Source organism: Melitaea cinxia, chromosome 7 (assembly GCF_905220565.1).
Source record: "Melitaea cinxia chromosome 7, ilMelCinx1.1, whole genome shotgun sequence".
NCBI lineage: Eukaryota > Metazoa > Arthropoda > Insecta > Lepidoptera > Nymphalidae > Melitaea > Melitaea cinxia.
The window spans coordinates 11,149,900-11,174,812 of NC_059400.1; the positions used below are offsets into that span (position 1 = coordinate 11,149,900).

At 30.1% G+C, this 24,913-nt stretch overlaps 1 protein-coding gene across 1 annotated transcript in view; it reads right to left on the reverse strand.

The window, feature by feature from the left end:
- The window catches only part of LOC123655356, an 87,480-nt gene that overhangs the window by 53,267 nt on the left and 9,300 nt on the right, over positions 1 to 24,913 (reverse strand). The window contains exon 2 of the mRNA XM_045591168.1: positions 2,636 to 2,683. Within this exon, the coding sequence (XP_045447124.1) occupies positions 2,636 to 2,683 (48 nt within the window). The remainder of the gene's footprint in view (positions 1 to 2,635; positions 2,684 to 24,913) is intronic.

Below are 24,913 nucleotides of genomic sequence, written 5' to 3' on the forward strand. Positions count from 1 at the left end.
CATTATTAAACTATGTACAAGCAACTGCTTTTTCAACTTTGTACACTGATATATATTTAAATTATTAATATTTTCCTTAATAATTCTTGTAGTTATAGTTTTTCTTAAATGCTATTCCGTGTGTGTGATCACCTTATGTCAAAATTAATGTTTTCGTTTCATGCCAATTGGAATGATGTTTGTATGTTGAAGTGCGATAAATATAACATTTGTTAGATTTTATAAAATCAAAAGTATCATAGACACACATAAATTCTTTGAATTTACCTAAAAAAAAAATAAAAAAATTTACGCATGTTTTAGATACACAAAGGCGTTGGAATTGAAAATGTAAGTTTTGTTCTTGACCTTACAATAGGCTAGTTCATTATATAAATTTTACCAAAATTTAATGAAATATGAACAACATACCAATGAAATTAAATTTGTATTGAGTAGAACGAACAACAGAATATGTAGAGGTCGTGACTATAATTTACTTCATCTATTCAAGTAAAAATAGAAAAATCGAAGTCAGTACGGAACAAATAAAATTATATGGTCAAAAGAAATAAAATCTATTATTTCAGTGAAATGTTCCCGATAAATTCTTTTCCATTCGATTTAACCATCCACCAAGGAAGGCCGTGTCATAAAAGTCCCCGTCGTAATAACACGAAGAAATGCTAATGCTTTCTTTATGGGGCCCTTTTTATGACCTTTTAAGTTATGATTGCTGCTAAATTGAGATACTCATACAGGCCAGCTTTTGTAAATATGTAATAAAGTGCGTGCCTTTGTTAGTTGAATAATTGTTTCAAGTCTAATACGTAAAAATAGTTCTCGAAGAGAAATTTGATATATTATTCAATTCATCGCTCCAAATGCAAAATTGATATATATTATAATTTTTCATATTTGTTTTTCCTAATAACTTTTCCTCGTTATGTCTATTTATATATAATATATTTAATACAATTTTAGTAATTCTATCGCGCTAAGTACCTAACTTCATTTTCTTACTTACGGTGCAGCGTTGGACGAGCATTTTCCAATAAACGTTGAAAAGTTTAAACATAGTACTAGGTAAGTTGTTAATAAGTTAAATCACCACAAATCAAACTTAAAAAACAAACTATAAACATGCACACATTCTAAACCACTTAGTATGAATTAGCAGACTGCGGTATATGAGAACGCAATTAAGCAGATCAAATAATTCCACACTTTTAGTTCAAAAGGATTAATGTTCATTATGCACGTATACCATATATAATCGTATTTACATGAATGCAATTTCACCTGTACAAATTTTCTATTGATATGACTGTTTGAAATATTAATTTAATATCATATCTTCGACGTAGGTACCTAATAAACTATGTAATTCATAACCTGGTTCATCCTGGTCAAATAAAATTTTATTAGGTACAATATTAATTCCGCTTATAGTTTAAAAGTGACAAAAGTTGTTATACATATAAATTTTTCAAGCAAGTGTATAATTTAAAGGAGTTATATGGAAACATTATTTAATAAAAGATTTGAATTGATTGGAGAAACAGTACTGAGAATTTAACTTATAAGATAATTTATCACGTTATTCTTATTACACGCGGAAAAGTTAACATGAAATTGTATTTTTATTAATAATAAATAAATTCTTTTCTTTGATTTTGCATATAAAATTACTTCTCAGAATTTGTTCTTTGGTAGGCAAAGTATGGGATGAAGCAACAATACTGATTCTTTTTATATATGTCAACGAAATCGATTCCCGATTAAAATATATAAATTACCGAGAATTTAAAGATCCACGTAACATTGTAAATATCCCATTTTGTTTCGACAATAATGTTAACGACTATATAAGTTTAAAAACAAGGTTTTGGTATTTTTCGCAATAACCAACTTGAGTATTTTTCGATATTCATAACGATTTCTAATTTACTCATGAACAACCTTGAAAAATTCAACTGTGTGCTTAAACAATGTGATCTCATAAATAATAATAATAAGTGCAAAATTCATAACTTAATTTTGCAAATATGCAAAAATACTACGGCAGACGTTGTCGATAACACTTTACTTCGTTTTGAGTGGATTAAAAAAAAACTTTTTCATGTTTTCCAGGCAATTAACATAAATGCGGTACAAACATATGCCAAGGCTACGCCATTCTTATGTTAATATATTTTATCATTCTGTCATTCGCACATAACTTGACGTTTTTATATCCGACATAGCATTAATATTAGTTATATTATATAACTTTAAACACTGATATTCATGTGTTATTTTTTTTATTTTTGTTGTATGAGATGTTATTGATTGTTGATATGAGACGTTAAAACGGGAATCATAAATATTTGTAATTTACGATATAGAATCCAAAGAACGTCGCATTTCATTTCTTCAACATATCAGATTAATAGAATACAATTTCCATAGTATATTGTTATTTAAATTGTTTGCATTAATAGAACAGGTGAAATCGTTTTTGGGATTATTATTGTAATTATAGTGAAATTATTAATAAAAGGTGGTATTTAATAAAAATATTCACATACATGTTATTTTAAATACTATTAATTTTTTTTCTACGTATTCGGGGGTCACTCAGAGGAAAACACAACACATTTCGTCAAACAGATACCTGGCGAGGACGAACGCGCTTTGAATGTCGGCGCAATCATCACGGTCTCTGTAAATCACAACCATATTTATGAAATATATAGCTAACATAAAAAAACTACCTACGAGAACTCCTATACCTATACTACACACCATAACATTCTATACTAAAAATGATTTTGGCTAAATATGATTTGACAAAAACAATAAAAGAAAATATCCATATGGATCCTTTGAGCCTGCTCGGCATGGGTGTCATGTGTGCCAGTTTTTACAAATGTAAATATAAAAAGTAGTTTAAACATTCACTCAGTCACTGTCTCTAAGGTACACAAATTAATTCCCGCGTTTTATACGTTTAGTACATACATGCATACTCGTACACTCAGACTCATGACGGAAATCGAACCCACAACCCTGGACCGGTCCACCCCTGCCACCTACATCAACAGACTAGTCAATAAATGTTTATAGATTCAATTTGTATTTATTTGACACGTATTCATAGTGGACTATTGAGATATATCTAATTAGAGATAATGTACAATTTTAAACTAGGATAATTACCAAATTGCAACATTCAACATACAATATTATGAGTAAAACGCATTTGTTTACGCGTAATTTCCCACACAGTTATTTAATAACTATATCAGCTTGACACACATATAGCAGCTCGTGCCAAAATGAATATCTCTAACTCTATAATGAATATATCGACAAATAAAAGAATATAAGTTCTTTATTTTTACCAATTCTCGATAATCGTGTACAAGTTCTACTATTAAAAAGGTTTGAGTAAGTAATGACCCTCGGATGCTTCTTATCATGTAAAGATTAACAAAAATTTAAAGTGTAAATTTAATTATTAAAGTCGTAACATAAATAATTGTTTAATAAGCCTTAGTTATAATTATCTAGAGGTGAAGAATGCCTGTAATAACCAGCTCAATAAGTTCGATGATAATGAAACATCGTTTACGCGAAGGTGAAGGATTTAGGTTAGTCGGTCCGTACGTCACTCCGAACGGTGTTGAACAAATATTGAATTCACGTGTACATACAGAATAATTGTGGAGAAAGTCAAGTTTCCGGTGAGAATAATCAAATATAATTATGATAATTGATAACCGATCCCTTTGTTCATATAGGGACTTTGTTCAAATATTTTGAATACGTATCGATTTGAGTATTAGAACATAAATATTATCATTTTTGCAATTAGTATACCTGCCTATGTAAAAAATAATTTAAGTTCTCTTTTTTATTTTGCTGTCTTTAGCGAACAACGACTATTTCGCAATTTCCAAATTAGCAAGAAAGGCATTGTCCTGTATTTTGAAATTGTAAAATTCGTGAAGTTGAAGTAATCGTTCAGTTCGCTAATAATCCATAAGAATCAAAGTATTTATTAGAACACCTTAAAAATAGCCAATTTGATAAGCCGAGCTTGTGTTTTATACACACACATTTACTTTTTCGTTTTTATTTATATAAATTTCTTATTCTGCAGTAATTCAAATTATTTTGCTTTTAAGTTCGTCAACGATATATTTTGAAATGCTTTTGTTTATAAATTCATCTTATGATGATCAATTAAATCAATATCGTGAGAAAAGCTGCACGATTTGAGAGATATTTAAATACTGTTGATGCAATGCGCCAATCCGCGTTTGTTCCAATTATATCGAAGAAGAAAAAGTTCCTTCTTTAGTTCCGAATCAGTATGAAATTAAAAGGTTTTTGAAGTAGGGATAGTATGTCTATACAGGCAGTATTCAATACAACATATTTTTTCTTAATCTACTTTAATTACTTTATTAATATACAGGGATATAATTAAAGGCCAAATGAAATATTCAGTATAACATAAATAATTTATAATTAAGTTACTTTACGACGAGGCTATTATTTTATAAATAATTTATAAATTCTAAGGATTGTAAGCAAGGTTGATGTTTAACATTTGTTTCATTTACATAGGAGTAAGAAATAGTAACAGTAATTATTAATATGTTTCAATAACATTGAAATATATTAGAAATTATAAATAAAACAAGTGAAATAAAAAAATATATATTAATTCCTACTTGAGTCTACAAAGTCCATTTTAATTACATCAATTTTAGTTAATAAATGAAAAAACTGTTTTAACATAAAGTGTCGTCCACTACAAGTTGAAACAAATGTATCTGAATTGAGTAGATGAATAAATAATGTCTTGTTAAAAATCGAAAATTCGTACAAGAAATATGAATATATACAACATGTTATGGAACTGGCGATCAGAATCGATATTATAACCTAAATATGCAACAAACTTACCCTAAAGTTTTAATAAAAATAATATAATTAATTACTACATTTATAATTATTATTTATAAAATTACTATTATGGGTAAGTTAGTGTCGTATCAATGACCGGGCCAATTGAGTTTTACAGTTAAATCGATTATTTATAGCCTCTTTAACCATGTCTACTCAAGATTTTTGTTTTCAAATGTGTCGATTTTAAGCTGAAGTAGTTTTGAGCTGCAATTACTACTGTTTTATTTTTTTCACGAATAATTTCGGCTATGAAATGCGTCCATCGTATATCCTCTATATGGCCCTAAACGGAATGACGCCAGTTTAATAACACGTTGTATATATAATAGTAGGTATAGAGGTTGAATTAAATAATTCAAGTCCACAAAATAATTAAGATATACCTCATTATATTTGTTGTAAAAGTTAAGTTTTTAAAATAGGGCAGATATAATTTTAACAGGTAGATTTCCTTGCCAAGTGGCTTTGGCATCGCTTTAATCTTAACACCGCGTTAGTTGAATGTCAGAGACAAAAATAAACATGTATTGGGTAATAGAAACGTAAAACAATATAAAAACTAATGTTTTTATGGGATTAGATTAACCCCAACCATACAGCCCTAGTGCGGGAATGAAAGCGGGAAGGAGAGATTGAAAAAATGAGATTAACAGGATTCTTACGTAACAGGACAATATATTAGTTTATTTTTCTGTCGAACACAGTTTAAAAAAAATTACGGTTATATTCTATTACAGTAAAGTGTAATGGAACCTTCGAAAATATCGTTGCAACTTGATGCTTACTAGAAAAGTCGTTAAACACTTGTCTCTTTTACTGTATTGTAATGGCCAATAAACATCCCACTGCTGGGCTTAAGCTTCTATAAAGATAAGGATATGGTACTTAATTTACAACGCTGTTCCCAACCACGTTGAAGATGCATAGGTATGTATCAAAATGTCTATAACGTTTAACGTTTATAACATTTTATTTGAAGGCCTACCATGTCTCTTTGCGCTTGGACCCGCCTGGTAATGATTATCGTTTTTACATATTAGTTAATCTTGGTTCTTGATCTTGGCTTACGAAGTTAGGAGCAAATAAATACAATATAATAGGACATAACGGTAAGATTAACAAATACGAGAACTTCTTTACATTGCTAATTTATATAATCTCCCCAGAAATAACCATTGCCGTTACTTTTCACGAAAAAAGCAATTTGCGATGTAATCTTTCTTAATGGTACCGGCAGTTCAGCTCTTTATTGACTTCATTTACATATTCAAAGTTACGATATAGGATAAATGTGACAAGGCGCGTCGTAACGGATGACTGCGTGCGCGCAACAAACGGAGCCCAGATCCTGTGTGCTGTGTGAACTGTGAACCTGCCGCACCCAACATGTAATAATGAATCGAATTTGCTATTACGTAATATGTTTACATTGTAAAACTTACACAAAATATGTATTTATATTATTTTGTTAATACATACCATCTTTCCTTGAAATCAATATAAAATAGTTTTACCAACGCAACAATCCTGCATCCATAGATATAAGTAACTTTTCATTTATTAAAATCTAAATTAAAGCGTAAATAACTTCGTTAAAAATTGCAACCTAATCTTTGTATGAATAAAATCCGGTAATCTCTGAAAGCAATTCAGCGTAATCCATAGACGACAAGTCAGCCTCCTAAGTCACACTGAAATATATTTCCACACCGCGTTGAATATTTAAATGTTACAATAAGAAAAATACTGAGGCAATTATCTCCCTATTAACCTTTCTAAATCCTGCTCGTGAAGTGAATACAAATATATCTAGAGGAACAACGTGCTGAAAAATTTATTTCCAAGATAATATCTAACATTTTGTTCACTCACATTATATTACAGTTGATTAGATTTTATCTTTCGTAGAAAGAAGGTCTGTTATGTTACGATAGGCTAACATGTATCGAGCATGTTAAATTTTACTATGAATATATAATATTAATTATAAAATAAATATGTGATAAACGCTATAATTAAAATGTTGATATGTTCCTATGGAATAAAATGATGATGATGCAATGTATATACATCGCAAGACCTAATGAATGAGTGATTCATCGGAAGAATAATCAAACAATTAACAGACATTTCGGATTCCTTTGGTAATTTCCGTTATATATTTGAATAAGCGTCCACTTTTTCAAGTTGTATTTTTTTTTTAAATTACAACTTGACTATTAAAAATTTAAAATAGACATTTATTATATAGGCTTTTCGATATTATTATATTTTATTCAAGTAATTGTTTGGATACCAGAATTTTTTATTTCTTTTTTATTTTAGTTATTAGAGAGCAATAATATTAATCATTTTTTCTCTAAAAATTTTGGAACGAAGAAAAATATATAACAGAAGTGACGTAATATCAGTCACCCGACTGTATAATATGACTTTTGTAAAACTAAAATATTACTAGTAAACTTTTATTTAAATTATTTATGTAATTTTATACTCAATCAATAAAAATAAATAAAGACATTTTTTTTATTTCATTTTTTTTGTACTTTTGCTAATTAATTTTTCCATTGATTATAATATTTATTACTTTATCTACATACACTACCTACATTTTGTATGAAAAGAACAATTAGGTACAAAGGTCTGAAATTATTTATTCAATACCAATATACATACAACATAGGCTGTGTGGCTACGGTAGTAAAGAATATAGCCACCCCCTCTCTTTCCGTGGGTGTCGTAAGAGGCGACTAAGGGATAACACAGTTCCACTATCACCTTGGAACTTAAAAAGCCGACCGATGGCGGGATAACCATCCAACTGCTGGCTTTGAAATACACAGGCCAAAGACGGGCAGCAGCGTCATCGGTGCGACAAAGCCAGCCCTGCGGTCACCAATCCACCTACCCAGCGTGGTGACTATGGGTAAAACACATGAGTTCACGCCATTTTTGTCGCGAACTTTTGGAGGCCTATGTCCAGCAGTGGACTGTATTGGGCTGAAGTGATACAACATACTTATTTGTATCAATATTTTTTAGTTATATGATATTTACTTATTCATACGATTAGCCATTTGAAAATTAATATATACGGGCTTTTAATTAATCCCTTGACGGGATGTCACATGACAATTATTCTGATTTAACTATTAAAACGGTGTCAAACGTAGGGATGGGATTACTACATGAGTTTATTGCCAACAAGCTTGAGCTCGCACTTTGATTATTAGGGAGAGCATTGTATATGACAAATTTATTAATAACAACGGTTTATAGTAATTGCTAGTTTTGTTGTGAATTTATTTAAATAATTATGTTATTGGCTTTAAGGCTTAATCCCATTTAAAATTAATAGCAGTGACTGTAAGTGAAGTAACATTAAGTGTACTGGTAGGACGCGTATTACACACAAAGATATTTAATACTAGTACGCAGTACATTGTATTTGATTTAAGAATTTAATGGATAATCAAGGATCATTTGAAGGCAGATGTGAACTGAGGAACAAATCATATGTTGCGTTCCGTATTCACCTTTGACATCGCCAGCTCATGTTTCTTAATCATGGAGTAGAAAGGGGAGGTGAAGATTAGTACATCGTTCCTGGTTTCATCTAACAGCAAAGGAACTCACAAACTATATCTTAGGGAAAACAACTGATATATGGCGCTCGAGTTTTGTTCAAGTCGTTGCAAATATCTTGTGTTCTGCGCTCGCTTTGTTTACAAAAGAAAAGTTTGCAATTTTTTTTTATGTTACGTAATGAAAATTGTTCACTTGTGATTTCATTGAATAAATATTTGTTAGCTTCAATAGAGGATGATATCATTTTTTAACTTTACATAAAAATTGTATTTTGCTTCTTATCACAAGTAATCGTAGGTTTTTTTTTATCATTATTAACTGAGTTAGCTCATAATTTTTTTACGGGTGGACCGATTTTGATTATTTTTTAAAATAGAAATCTGGTATTTGTCATGTGATCCCATATCAATTTGATCGAGGACCTGACGTTTATTTTTTGACTTATCTCTAGTAATGCTAATTTTAATTCACTGTTATTTATTACTTGTCGAATTCGTTGAAGACGATTTTTTTTTCATTTGCTGGCAAACACATTTATAGAATAATGACGTCACGTGGTCGTTTTTCATTTAGGTATTTATCCAACATATCGTACATCGAAAAAGGCGCCGAGCCCTTGTAATCTGGATAAGCTCTTATTTACGTAATCATTATATCCGTATAACACTTAAATTAAAAGTTTTGTTGTTTTATATTTTTAAAATAAGACGTTTCACATCTAATTACAAGATTATATTTGTACTTATAATATTGACGCAACATTTTTTATCTAACACTTCTATTATGTGTACAGGACGCAAAAGTCAAAATTATATTTATTTACTAACGTTATGGACTGCAGACGTTATAACTCAGCATATTAAAATTATATTATTATACACTTTGTGTTTCAATTAAAGTCAATAATTAAGAAATTTAAATGATAAATTAAATCATAGTCATAAAATTCTGGTCATTAAATTTACAAAACAAAATGCAGAAAATCAAACTGTTACGACTTTAGAATAGCTAATAAAATATTTAATCTGATTGAATAAGAAATAGTTATCTTTATCTGGAATCAATTTGTCGTCGCAGTTTCTCTAGAAGACGAAGGTAATCAACTTATATCGAATGCTAATTATGATCACTAAATAGATGCGTTTAAACGTTTATCTCTAATTAGTTACGAAGGAGGATTACGAGAGTGGCTAAAGTATATTATCGTTAGTATAGGCGTGTCCAAAGACCATGACCTACATGTCGTCTGCACGCCATTGACCATAACGTGGGTTTAGGTATTTTTTTAAATATTACAAAACTACGGACTAAACGAAATACTAAAAATTCCATATAATTATTTTAAAACTTGTACATTTCTATACATTTATTCTTAAAGTTTATCGAAAAAAACTAATTCAGTAAAACCATGAGAACAATTTCAGTTTATTCGACAAATTTCGCATTAAATCGCAAAGCATAAGCTAGATTATAATGAATCTCGGCCTGGTGCTAGCTTATAGGATGCTATTTAATTCGGGAAATGAAAAGTTCCCTAGGGAGTATACAAAATCTCTACATACACTATATATCCAATATCCATGATTGAAGTCGTATACGCGATGTATTGTTTAATACAAATGGAATCTTTAATATGATTTACTAAAAGGTCGGACCATTAGGACCAAATAAACGTAATAGGGTTAAAACTAAATTGAGTTATTATAAAGACTAGCAGTTTTGTCGTAAGCAGGCGGAAAAAACCTTAATTCGAAACCTTTAGATCCAATTCTAAATAAATTTATTTTTACATTTAAAAGACAACACTATTAATAATAAGATTGTTGAAATTTTTATGAGTATTTATCATCAATCAACGATTTTTCATGGACATTATGAGCTACAGGGTGTTATTAATGGTTAAGACCTAAGACGGTTTTATTCGTCAAACAGTAAGAGCTTAGAAAAATTATTAATGTTACTCTCTCTCTATAAAACAACAATATTTCAATACACAGCTCTATCAGCCTATCTGGCAGTTAACTAATCTTTGTCCATGGACAATTACGTATCTACAGAAGGACAAAGATACCGTAGGTCTTTTGTTTCATTAGAGGTAATTGTGTGGTCCGGCGATTAGACTTAACTTCTACCCTTTGAGTCATTCCCCATTGCGATTTACCGGACGCTATAATTCTTGAAGAGAAATCACTCGAGGCGTTGGTCTTTATACTGCCTTTAATTAAAAGACAACGTCCATCAGCTCCCTCTGTTGTATATTATTTAATAATTTGTAATTACTTTGATTTTGACGTCGTTTGGGTTGTTATTATATAGAAGGAAAGGTTAGTTTATTTATGAAAGATAAATCTAAAATAAGTGAAATTATTTTAATCATATCTTCGCCAACATAAAGTTATATTAACAAGAAATAACAAAATCTACAAAACGTGTCGCTGCGTCTGAGGAGCGAAACAGTAACAAAAATGTCAGAAAAAAATGCTGATTGGAATTAATATATAGTTTTTGAATACTCACTGAAAGTTTTATCATCTTCCAGAGTAATACGAGTAGAAGAATATTTTTTTATGAAACTGGTGATGAGTTTCATATAAATCATTATGTAGGTGCTATGAAGCAAGAACAGATTTTTTGTCTGTCATTAATTTAAAATATAAGAGATGATTTTATAATGAAACAACTTTTTTGGATTCTATTGCGGTTTATAAGTTTTTTAAATGCCCGACGTTTCAGAGACTTTACGGCAACCATTGTCACCTCAGTTGTTTCATTATAAAGAGATGATTTTATTACTATAAAACATTAAGTTGGATATTAGAATTTTCGCTAAGTTAAAATAAATAAATAAAACAAAGTAAGAAAAAAACCTTTCACTAAATATGGTATAGCACCGCTATTACATTTCTTTGATGATATTTACGTCGTTAATTTATGCCGCTATTATCTCTACATCCCATATTTTCACTAATTAACATAGTTTCGGTCTTAAATTTAGTTTCAAAATACAAATTTTAGTTATTCATCGTTTATTTACGTCCCTCGAAAATTATATTTGCCCTCAGTTTTCAAATTAAGTGCTGTTTCATTCGTTAATGTATGCACAGTAATTTCGTAAATGAAAACGGCCAAGCAATACTGTATTAATTCAACTGAACAGTTAAATGATAACAATTAATGATTTACAAAATTAAATAATTTAACAAGTATTCATCAAAAATAATATTTACTATTTCGAAACGTACTAATGGTAGCTTGAATGTTATAATACATGAGACACAAAAGGTAACTCAATAATTCGGTTTTTTATTTTTTATTTTTATATTATATTGTGTTATTGGAATCAAATTAAACTTTTTCCCCTTTGGATATTTATTTATTATAGCTACAAGAGAGTGTTTTATGCATTTTATTTCTCAAAGACAAAATTACAGAATTATACAATAACATATTTTCGTACTAAAAAAAAATTTAAAATTTACAAGGAATAATTATAGGTATATCAAATGCATGGGAATTTTTAGACATTTAAATAATTCAAGGATTACTTTTCATTTTACGTAAATGAAGAAGATCTAAGAACTAAACTACAACCACAACCATAACCACATAAATTATATATCATTTTATAGATAATTAATTGTTTGTTCTCCCGGCATCCACAAATAAAAAAAAACTAAACTATTTAAAAAAGGATGTTAAGTATGCTTTAAGAAGAAGAAAGCCTATTTTTTCTCAAATCAACGCGGTTAAAGCCGTGGGCCCAACTAGTTATACATAATTATATATTACGAGTTTAAGCTATATGATTAATTTTAACTGTAAAACATTAAATTATATTTAAAAAATATATCAGTAACCTTGTTACATTATTGTTTTAATACAAATAGATAATATAATTATTCAACGTAAGTTTGTTCTATTGAATTAAGTAATTATCCATTCATTGAACGAAAACGTTTTTGTAGATTGACTGCCGTAATCCAGTATAAATCTTTCCAATACATGGATTCCTATGTTAATATATTCGAAGGTTATTGTGAAATTGTAATGTCAAGCCTTATATTATATCTCGTATTATGATGTCCTTGCGTCAAATATAATGCGAATGTAACATAAGCATACCTCGCGGTTTTACCTGCTTTATATATTAATACTTGGTTGAAGTATATAGTAAGACGTAAGTAGACGATTAAGTAGACGATAAATAATCAAGTAAATACGCATTATTAGAGGTAACTCAAAAAGTACTCGTCACCTAGTAAAAAGTAGGTAGGTAACTGATAAAAAATGCATTCGAATTGAGAATCTCCTTATTTTTTTTAAATCTGTTAAAATTTCGTTTGACGAAACAATCACAAAAAGGTTTTAATAACATTAATGCTTTTAATTCAAGCAAACGAATTCTTCAACTGTGTACTAATATTTATTTAAATGTTGGTAAAACCGTAATATAATGATATCGTGTATTATGTAACGTTATCTTTTCAAAATTTAATAACCAATAACATGACGAGTTTGGTTTATTATTTTTTCCTTAATATTTGTATGTTTCACGTCAATTAAATGTATACAATTTTTTCAGAGTTAACAGTGTGTATATGTATACAACATACGTCTGTGAATTCTATTATGATAAAGACAACTACTAAACATCCTAAAAGAATAAAACGTATATTCCTATACTAGGAAGAATTTTGTATATTTATTGATTTTTTTTTTAAATATTAACCTCACTAACTGAATAATAACTGATGGACATACAGAACCAAAAAGTTTTGTTTATTACATTTGTTTAAACTTGGTAATATAATTTTATTTTACAATACAATCATCGCCTGTTACTGCCACCAAATATAATGTCTTAAAATTATGAAGTCACGTCAATTAATAATTGCACATATTTTAATTATATTTAAAAAATAAATGATAGTTCCATTAAGGAAGAAACTACAAATTAAATTTTAAAATGTATATTATATTCTATTTCAGCTTCTGTTATTTATTTAAATAAAAAACTCCATAAGTTAAATCATAAACCGAAGAAGACAAAAATAGATAAAGATTAAAAAAACATATCGATAAAAGATAAACAGCAGTCGACCATCTGCACTCTTTGATAATAGAGCCAATCGGTTTTAAACGGAACCCATAAGTAATTCATTAAAAAATATCCCCAACATTGATACTTACATCTTTATAAAACAAAAACAAATATATCCCTCGTTTCTGTAATCCGATCACGTGCACATACATGGGGTGCACACACCCATTAACTTATCATTAAACTGATTAAATTCATTTAGTGTAATGATCCAACTTGATTTCACGGTAAGCTAATAAAGTTTAATACATTGTCATTGTGATATCGTCTCGCGGTGAGGAAATTCGCGGAAAAATGATCTAGTTAACGCGTACGTGCTTCGTTTATGACGTTCGCGGTGCTACTGATGAGAGCGCCACTGATAACGCCGCGTGACGCGATATATGTAGTTACCGCGCAGAAAATGAAAAACAATGGAAACTCTGATGAAAACATTGAATTCAAAAAAAAATCTTATACCTTTATACTTTTTTTTTTCAATCGATTGATTCATTTTTATTTACTCTATACAAAAAAGATTGAATTGCCGTGAAGGCGCTCGATAAAATTTTCACGATCGTATTTTTTTACATATAATGAAATTTTATAAGTAGAGAGGAAAAATTAGTATAGAGGTGGATATTTTTTTATAAATGTACCTGCCCTTAAATTTGCACGTCGTCTATAGAAACAGGAAGGGCCGAGAATAAACGGCAACGAAATCTCGAAATAAACTTAAATTCGGTTCGCTTCTTGATTCTTAGAAAATTATATATCCCTATGTCATACATACAAATTTGGATACTACTACGGTAACCTGATACATAGTACAGTAGACAATAATTCTGTTAGACGTATATTTTAAGTACTACTTTGTGTATTTAAAAACAAAACGCTCTTGTCATGATTTATTGAAAAATAGCTGTATTTATAAAGGTTTATAACGTTTTCTATTAAATACGGCAATTTTTGTTGGTTAAATAAACACGCACGCTAATCTCAGGAACTACTGGTTCGTTTCTTTTTGTGTTGGATAGCCCATTTACCGGGGAAGGCTATAGGTCATTTTTCCTCAAATTAACGTGGGTGAAAACCGCGCGGCACAGCTAGTTGTAAACATAACATTAACGAAACGTATGTGTTTTCATAAATAGAAAAAAGTGTATTTTAAATTGACTATTGTTTAAGAAATGACAAATTTTGATCTTTAACATGTGACCCAAGCACCTAATAATAGTCGTATAAATCATAAGTGTCGAGACGACCTTAGGACCTCAATTCACACTCGATTACACTTAAAAGTTTCTTGTACTAACTCCTGGCACGTATGTGGTGGACATTATCCTGACCTTGTAACGGCAGGTTATCTTACTCGCTAGCGTGTTATCATATTACTTAATATTATTATTTTTATTAGCTCCTGACCGCGCCTCGACCAGTTAACTTACAATGACAAAAAAAATGATTGAGAACAAATGCTACAAAATTGAAATATTAAGTGACCGATTTTTTCCTCCTTTTAAAATTACTTCCGTTGAATTCTGTACCAAAATAGTGAACAGTTACCCTTGTTGGATCCTATGTCTTAGTCTTTCTTATGAAACTCGGTTATCCGAGATCCCGAGCCCGAGAATCGGCTGGATTGATTCCTTTGAACTACAATGTTAAGTGATATTTTGTTAAGATGAATTTTATTATACTTAATTATCGAGTTATCGTTTGACTAGCTAGACTTTACGATTATAACTTCGATACTTAATTAAAGATTAGATTAGATTAGTTAATAGTTATAAGTTTTTAATTTTGGAGAGCGCCCTAGTTATATGGTATTCAGTTCGTTCAGCGACCAAATAAATATAGGGAAATTTATATTTTAAACCAGCTTATAATCTGTATATTTCATTTTGCAAAGTGATCGAAAAAAATTACAAATTTCTTTCCCAAACGAATACTATAGCGGAACTTCTTTGCTTGAATATATTATAGAAATATTTGTTAAATATTTCACAACTAATTCTATAATAATATACTTGTGATACATAATTTAGAGATTACTCTTGTATAGTGGTACGTGTACCGTGTAGGTGCTCACACACCGGCGACTGCGGGTACGATTCCCACGCGTGATGGATATTTGCATTTGTGCAGATTTTTATTTTCGGTCTGGTTGTTTATCCTTGTGGGTGTCCCCATCGGCAACACAGAAGGAAAGCATGTTAAAACCGACCACGGAAGAAAGAAGCCATGCCCAGCTGTGGGTACAAGCTAAGTCAATCTATCAAAAACATGATTTATATCTTTTTGTTGTTGTACTAGTTATAGTAAGAGTTACGTTTAACTAATTTTTAATCCTTAGTCATAAGAAAAAACAACATACAAGTAAATTACAACTAAATATTATGGGATACATATAGTATTTTATGGCACCTAGAGTGATAAGGTGTTAAAATTATTTGAACCCAATAGATAGGATACTTGACATACTTTTTAGGGTAGGATACTTAAGTAGATAGGACTCTTGCTACACATTTGAATGGTAGTTTTAGCTAGAAATAATAAAATATAATCTTTTTTACGGCCTTATATGATTATTTATATATATATAAAAAAATCGCTTATGATAAATTTACATTGCGGTCCTTCCTATAGTAGTTCAATTAGAGCTTGCCTTATATACGTTACCCTATTAAATTCTTTGTCATTTCTTGCTTGCCTTATATACGTTACCAATATAAAAGCTAAATGGAATCTATAATATTATGTATGTCAAAGTTGAGTTATTGCTTAACATATAAACGTTGGTCGAGGAAAAGGCCTTTCGTATACCTATTCTAGTAAAAGGTTGCAATACAATCTTTGTGGTTGTATTCTTTGTAACTGGCAAGTTTTAATACGATGAAAGGTTCACATTTCAAAAATTAAATTAAAAATTGAAAACAGTCTCCCACCACTTTTTTATTTGTTTTTCTGTCCGCCAAAATGAGTTATTCCAACAAAGAAATTCGGTACATTTTAAAGTTACTCTAAAAAGGGGGAAAATGTGACTCAAGCAGCGAAAAAAATTTGTGACATTTATTGATGTGACATTTGTGACATATATGAGGCAGTGTCGGTAAGAGGTGCACAAAATTGGTTTAAATATTTTATGTCAGGAAATTTTGATGTTAAATATGCATTTCGCTCTGGTCGCCCTTTGAAACACGCAATAAGGTGATATTGAGTGTATGCTGGGATTAGAAGAGCATAATTCATTGTGAGCTTTTACCGCCAGACACAACCATCGATTCGGATTTCTACTGTCAACAGCTATGAGACTTAAGCCAGACATTGAGAATAAGCAAGCAGAATTAATCAACAGAAAAGATGTGATATTTCATCACGACAACACCTGATCACATACGTCTTTAGCCACTCAAGAAAAATTGAGAGTTTGACTGAGAAGTCTTAATGCATCCACCGTATAGCGTCGATCGTACAACTTTAGATTAACATCTGTTTCGGCCTCTTCAGAATTCTCTAGCTAGTGTAAAGTTAACATCACTGTACAGTCACTACCTACGATATGGCGGCAATTTATCGAACTAAATGGTACATATATATTATAACTTACCTTGAATGTCTATATAAAATACAAATAAACCTTTTCCCCGACCTAATATTAGACAAACACATGGACATTAATAAATTTTATACTTGTAATAAATCTGAGGACCGCCCGCATTATTGTTATTATTATGAGAGAGGGGTCTCATGAGTAGGGTGATATTTAAAGTGATTTTTTTTTAACTAACACAACACGGGAAAATCCAAAACTACATGAGGTACAGGATAGTTAAAATAACAACAAATTTACAAAAACACATTGTTTAATCTTAACAATCATCTTTGATGAATAGAAATATAAGACGTTCTTAATTTATGTACAATGTGGCGCATAAATAGGATAATTCAGTTTTTAATACATGGAAATAGTATAAGTAAAGAAAAATAGTAAATAATGCGTTTTATGATTGAAAATCAAATATTCAAATTATTTCTTTCATCTAAATATGAGTCATCGCGAAAAAATAGGTCAATATATAAATTAGCCCTGTATAATATATTATATACATTAATATAATTAAAAAAAATGGTAAGGGTTTGTTTCGTTCTAATGTGATCTTTAATTAAAAAAATTACTTAGGCATTTCAGCTTGTAATTACCGAAATTTTTGGTACTTTGTATCAAAAGTTTACCTCGCTTCAGTCTGTAATATCCCACTGTTTGGCATAGGCCTCTTTCCCCATGTAGAAGACGGATCAGAGCTTAATCCACAACGTTGCTCGAATGCGGGGTGGCGGATATGTTCCCTACTATGAGTAACGATCGAAAGGAGATATCCCAAGTGTGATACCATGATAAGGAAACCAGGATCTGATCATGGAATCCTAGAGAAATCGAGGGAAACCCTCGAAAATCGTAGTGACGACTAGTGCGTTTGTTAATTTTTTTCATCTACTTACGTTGTATTACTTGTCGATGTAATTGAAGTCGGTTTTTTTCGTTCGCGAACAGACATTTTCACTTTCATAATATTAAAATATTTATAGTGGTCTCAAGTTTTCAAAGAACACGATTCAGTTAAGCCGAACTAAATAGGCTGATTTTACGCCCTTTATTGAGATCTCTGTCAATCCCCCATCTCCACCGGGGATTGGTTTATATATGAAGCCTGTAACAGCGGTTGTATATAATTGGGGTTATAATAACTTATCCCGCATAATCGCGAAGAGTTATGCGATTCACTATTGTTTAAGTGCTAGTGAAATGTAGGACGAAGTTTCAGCGTAGAGAAATCATCACGAATCATATACAAATAAAATATATTTGACTAATTTTATTCACACTTAGGTAAAAATAATATACTCAACAATTTACTATACTTACATAATTATATAAAATATTTCTGCAACACTATTTAAAACATGTAATAAAATAAAACACATTAGATCCTACAACAATAAATCATGTTCGTATGATTTAAAGATAAATTGTGTTTGCAGGCAAACGAAGAAAAACCGACTTCAATTATATCGACAAGTAATACAACGTAGGTAGGCGAAAACATAGTCAAGTAAATACGCATTAACAAAGATTACTCCAAAAGTTGTAATCAGATCTCGATGAAATTTAAATGTGACCACATGATAAACATCGGCAATCGATTAAATTAAAAATCATTAAAATCGGTACATAGTAAAAAGTTATGCGGATTTTCGAGAGTTTCCCTTGATTTCTCTAGGATCCCGTCATCAGATCCTGGTTTTCTTATCATGGTACTAAACTAGGGATATCTCCTTTCCAACAAGAAGTATCAAAATCGGTTCATAAACGACGGTTAGAAGTTATCCCCGAACATACATAAAAACATATATATACGGTCGAATTGAGTAACCTCCTCCTTTTTTTAAGTCGGTTAAAAATGATATGTGGCAATAAAAAAATTAAAATGGCATTCAAAATAAAAAAGCCTTTTGTCCATTCACCGCTCACACAACGATATGCCTTTAAATTCTCGAGCCGTGGACGGACGGCTCAGGCTCAGCCGTTATTAAATCAATCGCAACTTTAATTAATCTTACCCACTGCAGATTCTCCCACGGCCCACTATCCGACTATGAATTGCGACTGACACGAATTATCACAAGGATCTGTCACTTCAGTCAAATCATATATCACCGGTCCTCTTCCAAAACATTTTGTTTTTGAATTATTACGTAAATTTTAATTATTTCGTCTTATCGATTCTATTTATCGATTTTAACAGTTCTGACAAAAAATATTTAAAATAGAATTAATTAAATATTATTACAGATATAAATATTATTACAATTTGGATAAGTCTGTTTGATATTAATATGACATACAATTTATTCCGGCTTTACTATTAGGATATTTTAAGCACATTTTCATAAAGAAGTTTCTCAAATAAGAAGACAATGGGCCTCAATTTAACATAGAAAAAGACAGAGATAATCATATTTTAACCCATATTTAGAGAAAAAGTCTTTATTGAGAAGAAAAAAAGGTTTTTAAACGGACTTCAAAAATGATGGAGTTTAACAATTCCTGTGGGTTGTTTTGTGTGTTACCGCAGAACCTTTTCCTGCGTAAACTGATTTTGTGACAAACACCACCTTTCGATTAAAAAAAGAATCATCGAAATTGTATAGGGAACCTCCTCCATTTTTCGAAGTCAGTTAATAAACAAAACACAGCAGGATTTATGCTATTTATCAGTAGAGTAGCGAAATGTATCATCATAATTGCTTACTTTTGTACTCTACAAAGTTACAAACAAATATTCCATATTAACATTTATTTGCATAAAGAAGTAGAACTTTATAAGTTATATGATATATTGCCTTTATTGTTCTTTCTATGACATTTTTTTTAAATACTGGCAGACTTTTTGGTCATGTGAGATTGATAGAGCTACTTATAATAATCATACTATTATTATTTATAATATATGCGGAGAGTACAGAATATGTGTGTCAATTTTTTTTTTATAGACTTTCCTCTACCAAATCGTTCCAGTATTTTACTTTAACGTAATTGAGTTTTTTTAGCATATATAATAGACATTAGACACATTAATAAAATAATCTTCTCTTCTTCATTAAAATAATGATTTTAAACAATATCTAATGCTAGACCTCTTTGTTGATTTGTGAATCATACAATCGTTTATTTTTATATTTCATATAAAAACATACTTTAAGACATTTTTGAAGTCGGTCAAAAACTATATTTATTCGCGATTAGTCAGAGAGAGTTATGTAATAGAGTAGTCATTGGGACTACACTTTGTTGTTCAAATAGACATCTTGCGGCGATCTTAGACATTTTTCTTTGGCGCTTCATCGTATCAACGACAGATGGCGGTATTTGTATACTGTTTAATTTGATAAGTAAATATTATACAATTACACATAAATTTATTTATGTATTTATTTATGTATGTATCTATTTTATGTATGTATGTACATGTTCATGTAAGTGTGTATGTAGTCAAGTATACATGTATTTTATATTATTAATTGTGAATAAGTTTATAGATTTATAATCATTATTATTAATCACTCTTGCACTTCTATGCCCCGCGATGAACACAAATTCACCACCATGGGTAGACTGGTAGAGAATTCTTCTAGAAATAAGTTCGCCCTTACCAACTTTCTTTGTAAATATGATTTTTACTTGTTTCATTTTTTTAAAGTGCAATATAGAATATAAATAAATAGTAATTAGCATTAATGTTAACCAGTTACAAAATTGAAATAAAATGTTTAAATTTCTAATAAGGTAGATTAGAAAAATACTATAGAGCGTTTATTTGAGAAAAATCATATTATAAATTAAATTAGCAGTTAATATTAGAAAGTGTAATCTATAACTAAGGATACAAAGTGACATAATGCTACTACATTTTAACATTAAAAAAGTTGAACTGAATGCACACATTACATTTTATTTTGTAATTCTATTATTTCTACAATTTTCAAACGCAATCTGTTGAACATACGATATTTTTTTCAAATTTTACATAAACTTTTTTAAATATTTGAAATAATAGTAATAGCAAAATTATAGCTACATTCATAAAAATATATATATATAGTTATAATATATTAGCTGATATGAAAGTAAAAAATAAAACTTTTATCAATTCAAATCATTTAACATTGTCATTGTTCTATGCAGTAGACTGGTATTTAAAGGTCACGGCCCCATGTGAAATTGACTTCATTGCTCTATATTAATTATTATATATAAATTTTATTAGCAATAGTTTGAAGGGAAATATTATATAAGTTTATAATGTAAAGGTCATATATCACATTTTATTTATTGAAAATAAATTGTATATCGATTCCAGTTAAATTAATGCAGGGAATCTGATAAATCGTTTTAAACGACCTTATTTTAGAATTTAGTGTCGCCTTTGAAAAAAAAAATGTTTTCTTTTAAAGCCCATTTGTTGCCATTGATTATGGGCTATAAATTTTTTGTTTTAACTTAAAGGAGCAGAGGGATAACGAAAAACCAGAAACAATTTGACAAAAATCAAAACTCAGCGCGAATAGTAAGCGAGCGTCTAAGGTCTTTACAACAATTCTGTTACCTTCTTTGAATCATATTTTACATAAGATTTATCCTTGGAAGAATATGATATATGGGGACAAAATAAATATTATAATATCTGAAATTTGTATTTGTGTCCGCTTCAAGAACGCTGAGACTGCGATACAAGATAATCTTGCTGAATATGAGTTTACGTTATCGCAAAGTATAGTTCCTCTCGAGTGGATTTGCGTCTAAAATTAAACTGTACGACCAAGTTTATTCCAAGATTATTACAAATATTATTGTGTTTGCTTGCCAATGAAAATAAAATCGATTACGATTACATTGACAAGTAATACGACGTAGGTAGACGATATAATAGTCAAATGAATACGCATTATTAGAGGTAACACAAAAAGCACTCATCAGATCTCGATCATCATCAATGGTTGAACTTTATGACAACTTTTCATCTTTTACAGTCCTAGATATCCTATAATCTGACTATAATTTTACAAGACAGTTGTTTTTCTTCTCAAACAATAAAAAAAAACTACTTGTGAACCTCCTCTTTTTTTGAAGTCGCTTAAAAATAGTTTTTAACAAACTACGTAGGTAGTGTGAGAAAAACTTGTGCAGCATCGTGCCGGATCCATCGTGTGGCGGAAGAAGAAACTCAGAGCAGTTCCAAGGATTTGCGATCTGGGTGTAGGTTTAATTAATAATAATTCTGATCATAGCACGTATTTATTGATAACATTCAGAAAATTATTAGCATACCCGTGTATTTGTTGTTTTTGATTTATTTTAACTTTATTTTAGCAATATAAGTATTTGTTAGTTACTGTTCCACCGCTGGATCCGTAGTAGGTATTTATGACGAATTATAAAAATTTTCAATGAAATAGGTAAGGAAAACATAATAATAAAAAATGTTATTTTATAAAACTACATTAAAAACTCTAAACTAAAACATTTTAATTCGATGAATAAAAACTATTACAGTATCAGCGCGTCACTTTTCATATTTACTAAAGTCAGTGTTCAAACCATTAAAAATAAAACAAGAAGAGAGACGCTATGGTTTGTGCGAAGCTACTGTTAAAAGTAATTGTTCAGGTATAAACTATTTGCACGAATGGAATGGCTACAATATATTTGCTCGAAAAATTGAAAATTCTGTACTTTTTTAAGCAATTTATAATAAACATTATTGTTAAAATTAATACCTTCATAGAGAACCTATGTACTAGACTCTAAATAGAGTGTATTTACCAACGAATGAGGCTTTTAAGAAATCTTTCTCATCATAAAAAAATCTAACATTTCCATGCTTAGATTTTAAGTTTTTAGTTTGTTTTGTACTACAATAGATCTTCCAATCGTACATTGGAAGAACACGTTGATTGTGAAGCCGCGCCCAGCTGCTACATTATGGTAGCATTAATGACTTGATTGGAAAATTATTCGCTAATTCCTAGCTGAGCAACATTTGGGGATTAGGCTCCATACCACCGCTTGTATAGAGTTTCTTACATATACTATCATCCATCAATACAAGGTTAAACGTGATCTCAGACTATTTTAGCTTAGACAGAGCTCCAATTTTAAAAAGAAGTGTTAAACAACTCTAATAGGTTTAAGTCTAACAAAAAAAAATATTATTTGTACTTCGTTGATTTCAGAACCTTATCGGTAGATTATATCTTAAAATATTTAAATACCGTCTAAATCTTCGGTTTATTTTTGTACTAATAACTTTTACATAATGTGATTTGTATCAGCTGTCACTAGTGCGAGTGTCCCCGACCCCAGATGACTTCACTTCCGCAGTCAAATCGCTTCCGGTGCGCCTGCGGGCTCTCTGACATTCACTCTTTTGTTATGGACCCCGATACGTCGAATTATCCACAGAATCATTCGTATGATTACCCAAACGGAAAGCACCTATAACTGCATTGTGAAACCGATATACGATAGTTTGTTAGTTCTCAGTTTCATATTTTGAAATGCAATTGTTATCTTATTGTTTCAAACATCATAAATAAGACAAAACTTAAAAAAAGAATTAAAACGTAATCCCAGTAAAGAAACAGATTTCATTTGCTATATTGTTGCTATATAACATAATTGAGTCAAATAATTTTCATATTTTACGTTTTAATGTCCGAAGATTTTTGATTGACATTGAACTATTAGGTTGTATTTGTCCATGGCAAACGATTGTGTCATGTAATGATAAAAGTTTCATAAAATGTCAAGGTGAAAAATGTTCTTAAACTTGCTAACGATAAGTTCCAATCTTTATCTATCTATAGTACTTTATTTAAATCGATAAACGTATTTAAAGGCAAAATGAAATTGTTAGAATATTTAGCTTTAATTCAATTTATCAACTTTAATTACATTTATTACTTTTCACTATTATAATATTAGGATAGATAATATATCAACTATACATATTTAGTTTTTTCCAGTCTACAATCATCTATAATTTGTTATAATATTTATAACTACCGACAACAACGAAAGAAAAATCTTATTTCTAAATTATCTACGAAAGACCTAGTGATTATGCTCATAAACGAGTAACGTTCACGGTCATCTATACATATATCACGTTCTTCTAGGCGAACATTGTCATACTCATCGTACACTAAGAAAGATGTATGTGATGTAAACTTTGGAACTACTGAACCAATTTTTATCAAATTTTATAAGCATCTATTTAACTGAGGTAGGACACAGCAGGAATTTCCTGCTCAAAATATGGAGCAGCCCGACTGGGGTAGTACCTCGACCTTACAGAAGATCACAGCAAAATAATACTGTTTTCAAGCAGTATTGTGTTCCTGTTGGTGAGTAAGGTGACCAGAGCTCCTGGGGGGATTGGGGATTTGGTCGGCAACGCGCTTGCGATGCTTCTGGTGTTGCAGGTGTCTATAAGCTACAGTAATCGCTTACCATCAGGTGAGCCGTACGCTTGTTTGTCGACCTAGTGTCATAAAAAAAATCTGTAATTTGGTCTAACTTGTGAGAGAAAATCTGCTGAACCTCGAATGACCTCGTTACGTTTCTCGTAACTCCATCTCGTCATCTCGTTTATTTACCATTTGATATTGCATTAATCTTCTTCTTAGACTAGTAAGTCTTTTTTAAGCCTGTTTAGACAGTGGATCTAAAGGAGTAAACTG